The 10049-nt window shown below is 50.9% G+C and overlaps 1 protein-coding gene across 2 annotated transcripts in view; it reads right to left on the bottom strand.

The window, feature by feature from the left end:
- Positions 1 to 878: 878 nt before the first annotated feature.
- The window catches only part of Stn1 (STN1 subunit of CST complex), a 37778-nt gene continuing 28607 nt past the window's right edge, over positions 879 to 10049 (bottom strand). Inside the window, exons 8-9 of one of the 2 annotated variants that reach the window (XM_029541228.1) lie at positions 7443 to 7515; positions 879 to 1593 (exon numbers count right to left, since the gene is read on the bottom strand). In XM_029541228.1, the coding sequence (XP_029397088.1) occupies positions 1436 to 1593; positions 7443 to 7515 (231 nt within the window). In that variant the 3' untranslated portion in view covers positions 879 to 1435. The remainder of the gene's footprint in view (positions 1594 to 7442; positions 7516 to 10049) is intronic. The other variant, XM_021207427.2, reaches the window with a different exon arrangement.

Below are 10049 nucleotides of genomic sequence, written 5' to 3' on the forward strand. Positions count from 1 at the left end.
TTTAGAAGAGAAACGCAGCAAGTGCTTCTAGAAGGGCATAATGAGGAGCTGTGTCTGTGCCGACCCACGCTATCCACGTTTACTGACATTGGCTGTGTAGTATTTCATTGTGCGTGTGCTGTATATTTAACGTCTCCAAATATAAATTATTGTAGATTAGACAGTGATGGACATCTTTTATGTTCATGATTCTCACACCTGTGTGCTTTTACCCCACCCCTCCCCCACCCCCCAGAGGACTCCTCACAAAACCGCTCTGTCCAGCACATGAGCAGTTTATGCTCTGATTCCAGGCTTCCACCGGAAAAGCTCCACTAATCAAGATATATTCATTCACCATGGACCAGCTGCTGAGCTGGAAGAATTCCATGGAGATCCGGTTCTCCTGAGACCCTTCCAAGCATAGGGAGGAGAAGGTGGCTGTGCCATCCCTATTAATACGGAGTCTCCAGAGGTCTCCTGGGCCCAAGGGATTTCCAGCTGAGCCATCCAGACTCAAGCTACGTCCAAAGCTAGCACAGCAGGCTCAGGCAGATGTGCCCTCTGCAGAATGACTGTAATTAACTCCAAGTCTTCCTCCATACGTTCTTTCTGCCGGCTGGATCTGCCATTTGCTGTCGGAACAAGCCTGCTACATAGCTCAGATGTTTTCTTTGCCTTGTCATTCTGAGCAAAAGCACGACTTCATCACCTGTCTGGGCACATACCGGGCTTCGTCTGGATGGCGTCGGCACACCCTGCACACTCAGCAGCAGCCTTGAAAATAGCACTATCAGCCAGACAGCTGGCCGACAGCCTCTGCCATCTTCAGGGGCACCAAGGGACCACACATTTAGCTGGGCACCTCTCCTGAGTGCAGGGAAATGCTCTGAGACAACTTTCAAGTCGTAAGGAAATGAATTGAAACGCCAAGCCATGCGTCGGAGTCTTTATTCTCCAATGCAGATCTGCAAGCCTCAGCAGCCCTCACTGCTACTGCTGAAGCCTCAGGGACCCGAGGCAAATGGCAATGACTGTAGGAGACAATGCACCTATATGAGCTCTCGACACATCAGGGGAGCTTGGTGGGGAGGTATGTGGTGGCCTGGAGTGTGAAGTTCTCAGACGGTGTAGTCTGCTATTCCGGCTCCAGTTCAGATGTGGAGGAGCCTCTGCCCTGGGCTGCCCCTCTATCATGACGGGGCCTCTGAATTCAGACACAGTGATTAAACCAGCAACACTCTTTCCTCCCATTCTGTTCTGAGTGACACCAAGTCCAGTCAGGGAGCTGACAAGGAGGGCTTGTGTGTGTCATGGCTGACATCAGAGCCGTCTGTCTCAGTCCTATTTTCCTGTGACTATCAGAGCTCACTATGGGATTATACCCGTGTAAGTCTGCACTGTGCCTGGGAGTAGAACCTAGGGCGGAGCCACCCGCTTTGCTCCACAACCCTGCTCAGAAGGCTGCGTAGTAGTGGTCTGCGGTGCTGACGATGTCACTCTGGTCCTCCAGGAGCTCCAGCACCCGCTGCAGCACAGCCTTGCTCAGGTCCCAGCGGAGGTTGAGGTGCACGCAGTTCAGGATGTGCAGCAGGTGGCAGCCCTTCTCCATATCTACGGGCAAGGGCAGACACCAGGCGTGACTGTGACGGCCGGGCCCTCCTCCGTCCCTCTCCAATGTGACACAGCCCTCGGCTCCACACACATGCCTCTGTGATAAACAGCCCACTTCTCAAAGCTCTGCTCTTCAGCAGTCCAGACTTCCAATCAGTCTGTATACCCTGACCTAATGGCTGTGTCGTCCTGACAAACCCTTTTCTCTGGTACACAGTACTGAACCCTGGCTTCCCAGGAGGCCTCTGGAGACTTGCAGCAAGGCTGGTCTTTTCTTTTCCTCTCTCTCTCTCTCTCTCTCTCTTTCTTTCTTTCTTTTTTTTTAGACAGGGTTTTTCTGTGTCCTGGAACTTACTTTGTAGTCCAGGCTGGCCTCGAACTCAGAAATCCGCCTGCCTCTGCCTCCTGAGTGCTGGGATTAAAGGCGTGCGCCACCGTGCCCAGAGAGAGCTGGTCTTTCTTAGAGGTCCTGACTCAATGGGGTAGCTTGGCTAAGGGATTCCTACCTTTAGCCAGTCCCATGTTTCCTCTTCTGGCTTTCACTGGGTCATATCTATGGCAGTTGTAGTTCAGTAATCTTTTACCTTTTGACCCCAAACTAAGAGCACTGGGCACTCAGTGATGAAAGCTGAAGGCTGGCGCCCCCGTGCCCCGTGCCCCTCGTGGGGTCTCCTCCTGAGGGCTATGGCGTTAGGGATCACTACCTCTACGCTCATGTGTTAGCAGCCTCTTCTCCCTACCAAGCAGAGCAGAGTAGACTACGACGGAAGAGCGAGTGTGCTGTGCCGTGCTCTGTCCCTCTACTTCATCTGGACGTCTTCTGACATAGACAATACCCTAAGTCACAGCGGAACCTCATCACTAAAAGCCAGGCCCTCCTCAGAGCCCCAGCCCTGGCACACACCGGCTGAAGCTGGTCTACGTTCACGTCGTAACCAAAGGGCTCGAGTGAGTAAGGTACTCAGAGAAGCAGCTTTGTACCCATGAGCAAGTCACAGCGCCCACAAGAATCAGTTCTGTTTACTGGTTGTGGGGACAGGGAGCATTTGTGATCCTCTCATGGCCTAAGGTCCCAGGCTAAGGTTAGATTGTGACCCCTAGTGGTTGAACATACTCATTACTTTCAAAATGCTGTCATTGAAGAAGTACTCTACATGTGTGTTACATGGTACATGTTAGACAGTACATGTTACACGGTACGTGTTACATGGAACATGTTACACAGTACATGTTACACGGTACATGTTACATGGCACCCATTAGATGTAAAAAGGACACAGCAAATACACAAGGCCATGGCTGTGTTCAAGCCGGAGCCTTCCAGGGAATCTAGGTGAGACGCTTATTTGCATGTTTTGTGCTTAATTTTTCTACTCATGAGAACATTTTCAGAGTCAAAGGACATTTGTATCGTACAACTCTTTCTAGGAAAATTTACCGTTGTTATACCATACATAAAGCTGAAATCCAGGCATTTTAATCTCTAAGCGGCCTGTAATAGAGAAAACTCCACTCAACAACCCTATCTGAAATTGCTAGTGTCTTCTTCAATATTCAGCTAAGAGGCAAAGAACTAGAAGAAGCCTTTAGGACCCCAGGCCACCAGTCACTGTCCTGTCGGGAAAGGGAACCTTGCTTTTCTCACCCCTTTCTAGCCTAAATTAGAATTCTCTCAACAGCTTTGTGAACACCGATTCACATCCTTCAGGTAGGCACTACTGTCACCTGCTCTGCAATCAGGCTCTCTCTGATGCCACATACTGCCCACCTTCCGAAAGGACAAGCCCCTTAGTCCTTCTGCCGGCTTAGTGCAGAAACTTTCCTTGCTATGGTCTCAGCCCCAGTCCTTTTAAATGTCAGCCCATCACTTATTTTATATGAAAGGCAGGAGAGGAACTAAAGGCCCAGTAGGAATGATGAAATGAATAGACTGACCTCTCTGGACAACTGTGGAATAGCATGTAGCCACTTAGAAGTTGGAGGCAGTTTTCTACACACAGTGCCCTCTAGAGGTCAATGCTGGGTGCAGACAATGCAGATTATAGGCCAACCTTGAGTTGCTAGAAAAGCAGGACTGTGCGTTTGCACGTGCACAGAGCACTCCCAGACGGATGCTGGTCTGGTGCAGAGAGGGGGTCTGAGGTCCTCTGAGCAGTTCTGCACTGACTTTTTAGGATCTGTGTAATTATTACTCAGTGTCATAGGTGAGAGAAAGACGGGTGGCCACAGCCTGTGAGGTCGTACACCCGCACTGTATAGGGAGTTGTTCATACTAAGTGGTTGGCCAATAGCTCTTAGAGGCCTGCATATGTTGGGAGCAGAGCTCAAAGGTCCTTGTACCCCCAGGTCTCCAGGAAAACCAGGATGTCTTTCCAATGGGAAATACGTAAAATTTGTTTTTCCATTCAGAAATCTGGGAATCGGAGGTGACTAACAGCCTGATGATTTGCAATATCTGTTGGGCCAGAACATATCAAACTTTTTTTCTTTAAAGATTTATTTTATTATTATTCATAAGTACACTGTAACTGACTTCAGACGCACCAGAAGAGGGCATCAGATCTCATTACGGGTGGTTGTGAGCCACCATGTACTCAGGACCTTTGGAAGACCAGTCTGTGCTCTTACCCTCTGAGCCATCTCACTAGCCCCCATATCAAACTCTTACAACCAGGACCAGTAATGGCTAGTAATCTAAATTACCTGTACAGTCAGGGGCTCCCTCAACCAAGACCAACGATACCTAATAGTCTAAATGACCCTTGCAATATCTGTATAGCCAAAGGCTCCCTCAAGTTTTCATAACCAGGACCAGAGGTGGCTAATAGCCTAAATGACCTCTACACTACCTCCATGAGCAGACCAGGCCAGATCCTCCCTTAGACCCTTAAGCTAATACACGTAACCCATCTCCAGAACCCATCTTCTTGGAAGAAATGACATGTGCCCTGAGTTGAGGTTCAATATAATTATACCTTGTGCACCAGGGATTGTATACCTGGAAACTTCTTTCCCAAATTATACTGGGTTTAAATATGCTGGCAGTAACCCCCCTGGCACCAGGCTCCCCGAGGTTTGGTCCAGGTTATAATACCAATCTAAATTGAGTTTTCACTCTCACCTCTTCCTGCTTCGCTTCCCTGCCCACTGTGACCACCTGCAGGGTCCCCCTTACTCATGGATAGACAGTGGCAGAGCCATCCACCATGGTAGGCTCAGTAGCCCAGGCAGGGGCTGACCAACCAGTGTATATAAAACTTGTCACTTTTTTTTAAGTCTCTTTTAAATTTTTTTTTTTTTTTTTTTTTTTTTGGTTTTTCGAGATAGGGTTTCTCTGTTTAGCCCTGGCTGTCCTGGAACTCACTTTGTAGACCAGGCTGGCCTCGAACTCAGAAATCCACCTGCCTCTGCCTCCCGAGTGCTGGGATTAAAGGCGTGCGCCACCACGCCCGGCTTCTTTTAAATATTTTATTGGGGCACGCGTGCATGTGTGCGCGTGCATGTGTACGCGTGCATGTGTGCGCGTGCCATGGCACGGATATGAACTTGGGAGCTTCTTCTTGCTGTCTACCTTATTGCTCTCTGCTGCTGCACTGCATGTTCCAGGCTAGCTGGCCTGGCCCATAAGCTTCCTACCTGCCTCCCACTTTGCTATGGGGGTGCTAGGAACACAGGTGTGTGCCACTGAAACTAACTTTTCTGTGTGTTCGCACTCCCGCCCTCGGAGCCATCTTCCCAGGAAAGCTTGCCAATCTTCCTGTGCCTCCTCTCACTGTGCTACAGGCCCTTCCTTCCGAGGACGGAGTGTGAACCCCTTTCGTTTACTTTATAGGTGCCAGGTTATAAGCGCTGCAGTCCCAGTGCGTATCAATCTGAGAGCTCGGCGGAGGGGCCTGGGATTCAGTGTGGAGGAATGGAATTTTGGGACCATCTGTTCTGGCTGAGGATCTCACAAAGCGGCAGACAGAGAGGATGCCTATTGGTTCTGCTTTCCTGAGACAGTCTGTGGGTTGGAGAGGCACCTTGTCTTGGAAGCATAATGACCTGAGATTTCAAATCTCAAATACCCATGTAAAATCAGCCAGGCATGGCTGCAGGAGCACTCGTAACCCTGCACTGTGTGTATGTGGGGAGGGAGGGCTAGGCACAGGAGAACAGCTGGAGCACCTTGGCTGCCAGCCTCCCCCATGCTCAGTGACAAGTCTGTCTTAAAAGAATAGGACAGGGAAAGGACTGAAGGAGCTGAAGGGGATGGCAACCCCACAGGAAGAACAACAGTGTCAACTAACTGTATCTGGGACCCCTGGTAGCTCCCAGAGACTAAACACCAACCAATGAGCATCTATGAGCATATCTGGCCTGGTCCATGGCCCCTGGCCTCAGTGGGAGAGGTTGTGTACAGGTAGAGACTGGGTGCCCCAGGGAAGGGGGTTTGGGGGGGGCAAGGTAAGGTAGGGGGAGTGAGAGGGTGGGATGGGGAGCACCCTCTCAGAGGCAAAGGGGGGGATGGGGTAAAGAACTCTTGGAGGAGGGACCAGGAAGGAGGGCAGCATTTGGAATATAAATAAATAAAGCAGGTTTTTAGAAAGACTGAGAAAGAGAAAGAAAGAGAGAGGGGGGAAGGAGGGAGGGAGGGAGGGAGGGAGGGAGAGAGAGAGAGAGAGAGAGAGAGAGAGAGAGAGAGAGAGAGAGAGAGAGAGAGAGAGAGAGAGAGAGAGAGAGAGAGAGAGAGAGAGGAGGGGGGAGGAGAAAAAGGAAGGGGAAAGAGAGGGGCATGGGGATGGGAAGAAAGAAAGCACATCTCACTGTGTTAACCATGGCTGACCTCCTGTCTCAGCCTTCCCAGGGCTGGGGTTACAGGTCCATGCGACCACACCTGTGCTGCTCCATTCCTGCTACGGATGAGCCGAGCAGCATCCATTACTAAGGTAACAGCATCCATTGCTAATGTAACAGGCTGCTTTCAGGCTTTCTCTTCTCTTCTCTTCTTTCTTTAAATCTGGTTGTGACACCCTATTGGTTCTGATCTCACTGGGTCCTAAGTGACAGGGTAGATGACCTGCCCCCCTCTACCTCTCTGTAGACTCAGTCTGTCCATCTGGGTCTGAAAGGAGTGAAGGACTTCTCCAGAGAAAATAAAAATAGGATGGGGTCCCAGGGCTAACAACCCTTTCTGCTCCCAGGATCATGGTGACATAAGTATTTGTCATTGGCATATGTTTGCAAAATCCAGGCTCTGAAAGCTCACCTTGAAGACTCACAAGTTCATACAGACTCAAGATTAAGACTGATGCTTTCTTTGTAATTAGGGTGAATTGGTATGCAAGTTTTCAGACTGGCTGTAGTTTGAGTATCCAGCCACTAGGGGCCGACCTAACTCTACAAACCCGGACTATTTTCTAAGCCATTTCATTTATAACTCAATGGTTTCCAAGATGACTGGATTTCGTTATTCATGAGCTGTAATGTCTAAGAGCCATCCTGCCTGATACTAAAAAGCCTTGATGTTTGAAAAGAGGATGAGTGTTGAGATTACCTTCAAAGGCAGTGGTAAAAATGGGTAACAAACTGGGGACCAGAAGCAGCGAGCGCATCTCAGAGCGGAGCATGGTGGTTCACTTCAGTGTGCCCGAATCTCAGGGAGAGCTAACCTGTTGGCCTCCAGCTTATCCCTCCCCAGGGCTGACTCCTCTGCCCAGCCAAGGTCCGGGCAACGCGTGTTAGAGGAGAGGACACTGGGTCTTGGAGCAGCCCTGGCTGTGTCCCTCCTGAGTCAGCACAGAACATCCTGATTCAGTGGTTCTGGGAGGGAACCCTGGCGCACCGACTCACCACCACAAAACACTTACGATTTGGTTTCTGGCAGTCTTCCTTAATGATCTGGTAGATCTTCTGGTGCAGGTCTTTGTCTTTGGTGGTTACCTGAAAGGAGAATCCAGAGAGGAAACGTGCTTTGAGAACACAGCAGTGTGCTACTCAGAACTCAAGACCAGCCCTCCAGGCGGTTCTACAAATCCCATAGCAACTACAAACCTCCCCCATATGCCCTCCCCCAGCGACGTGATTCTGATACGTGGTGGCCTCTGCAGCTCAGCCTGCCCCTAAGGACACAGCTCTCTCAGGAGCTGGTTTGTTGGGGCCAGAAGGGAAAGCACACCTGGAACTCTGTGCCTTGAAGGGGCAGTGGCCCTTTTCTACACTGTGGCCACTCAGACAGACACTCCTCTTTCTTGCCCGATGTTTTTTGAAGGAGCTCCTGCAGGCTCGAAGTTTCCTCCCCGTCCCAGCTTCCTTCCTCTCGGTCCCCTCCCCTGTTTTATATTTCTTTAGTTTCTCTTCTAAGCACAAGGAAGAGTTACAGAAGAAATGGGCATGGGGAAGCCAGCAAGCTAGAGAATCCAGCTTATCTAAGGAAACGCTCTCTGCTCTTGTAGGCACACCCACACCATGTTTCTCAACTAGCAGCAGGCTTCACCCTCAGCTCCAGCAGTAAATTTAATAACAAGAGAAAAGAGAGAGGGGAGGAGAGGGAAGGGCAGAGGGAAGAGAGGCAGAGAAGCAGAGAGGGAGGGAGAGGAAGCAAAAGAAAAAGAATGTGAGGAAGGGAGGAAGAGAAGAAAGGGGAAGAGGGAAGGAAGGAAGGAAGGAAGGAAGGAAGGAAGGAAGGAAGGAAGGAAGGAAGGAAGGAAGGAAGGAGCGTGTAAAAGGAGAGAGGAAGAAGGAAGGAGGAAGAGCGAGTGTAAGCATGGGGACAGAGCTGAAGAACTGGGCACAAGGGACAGCCATGGCCGCCCGGGACATGGGGACAGAGCTGAAGAACTGGGCGCAAGGGACAGCCATGGCCGCCCGTGACATGAGAACAGAGCTGAAGAACTGGGTGCAAGGGACAGCCATGGCCACCCATGACATGGGGACAGAGCTGAAGAACTGGGCGCAAGGGACAGCCATGGCTGCCCGTGACATGGGAACAGAGCTGAAGAACTGGGCGCAAGAGACAGCCATGGCCGCCCGTGACATGGAAACACAGCTGAAGAACTGGGTGCAAGGGACAGCCATGGCCACCCGTGACATGGGAACAGAGCTGAAGAACTGGGCGCAAGGGACAGCCATGGCTACCCGTGACATGGAAACACAGCTGAAGAACTGGGCGCAAGGGACAGCCATGGCCGCCTGTGAGACCTGATGACTTCGGACTCACAAGATTAGTGTGAAGGTCAACCATGGGTGCAAACAGAACTCTGGGCACTGCTGTAACTGTGTCCCCAGCAGGGCTTCAGGAGAAAGGAAACCCACAAATCAGGGATGAGTGGAAGGGAGGGGTCAGCCACAGAAGGGGACGTGGGATCTATTCCTGTTTGACTACCCCTTCCAGCTCAGGGTGATTCACAAGAGGAAGTGCCCAACCCTACCACGCCTCGCCCTGGGCAGCTGCAGTGGCCCTGGCTGCTTCCCAGGGACGGCTGCTCTCCACAGACCCTCACAGAAGCCAACCCAGAACAGGAGGAGGCACAAATCTCTAAGAGGACTCCAGCTGAGCTTAGTGTGACAATGGCCACCATGTCCTGCTTGGCCCTCCCATCCCGGGATGAGTGGACAGCACTTGTGCTATACTGGCTTACCTCTCAACACTGTGGGAAACCCCTCCTACTTAAATAAATAAAATTTCCACAGAGGAAATGACCTGCTAACTAGACCTCTAGTGAGTCTGCGAGCAGGCAGGCCCAGCAGCCCGTCTCCAGGGCTCTCATCTTATTCTGAAGTCACTTCTCCACTGTGGACATGAGTGGTCCACTCTCCGCTTACTGCCTCCAACATCAAAGGTATGCAGCAAGAGGCAAACTTCTACCTTGAAAAGGAGGCAAGCAAGCAGGCGTGCCATTCCTCAGAAGGGAGGCTGCCAAGCAAGGCCTGAGGCTGACTGGAATGTTACCCGAAAGCTTTAACTAAGTGTCCTCTGCTCCTGACGCTCTCCTGCTTGAGAGAAATACCAACACAGATTCACACAAAGAGCCACACAGATCGGGCCAGGAAACACTATTTGTGACAGCAAAAGTCATACAACACCGTAGAGTATGTCGTAAAGGAATGGCTAGAAAGTTCTGGTAAATACTCCTGGTCAGAAAGAGTGAGGCAGACTCGCAGGTGTCGGGACACACAGACACAGGGACGGACGGTGGCACTGAAGGTTGTGCGGAGCACTCTTCAAAGCAGTGGGACATCTGGTGATGCCCGAGGGCATTTCTGATTGTCACAACATACTAGGTGCTAGTGGCATTTAGTGAGAGAGGTCAGGGATGCTGGTGAGCACTGTGGTGCATAGCACAGTCCTAGTGCATCAGCGTCTGCACTAAGGGTTCTGAGGATAAGGCTTTCTCAAGTAGAAGATAACTCACTCACCCCTTCCCTTCCCTTCCCTTCCCTTCCCTTCCCTTCCCTTCCCTTCCCTTCCCTTCCCT

The sequence above is a fragment of the Mus pahari genome, chromosome 1 (assembly GCF_900095145.1).
Source record: "Mus pahari chromosome 1, PAHARI_EIJ_v1.1, whole genome shotgun sequence".
NCBI classification, from domain to species: domain Eukaryota; kingdom Metazoa; phylum Chordata; class Mammalia; order Rodentia; family Muridae; genus Mus; species Mus pahari.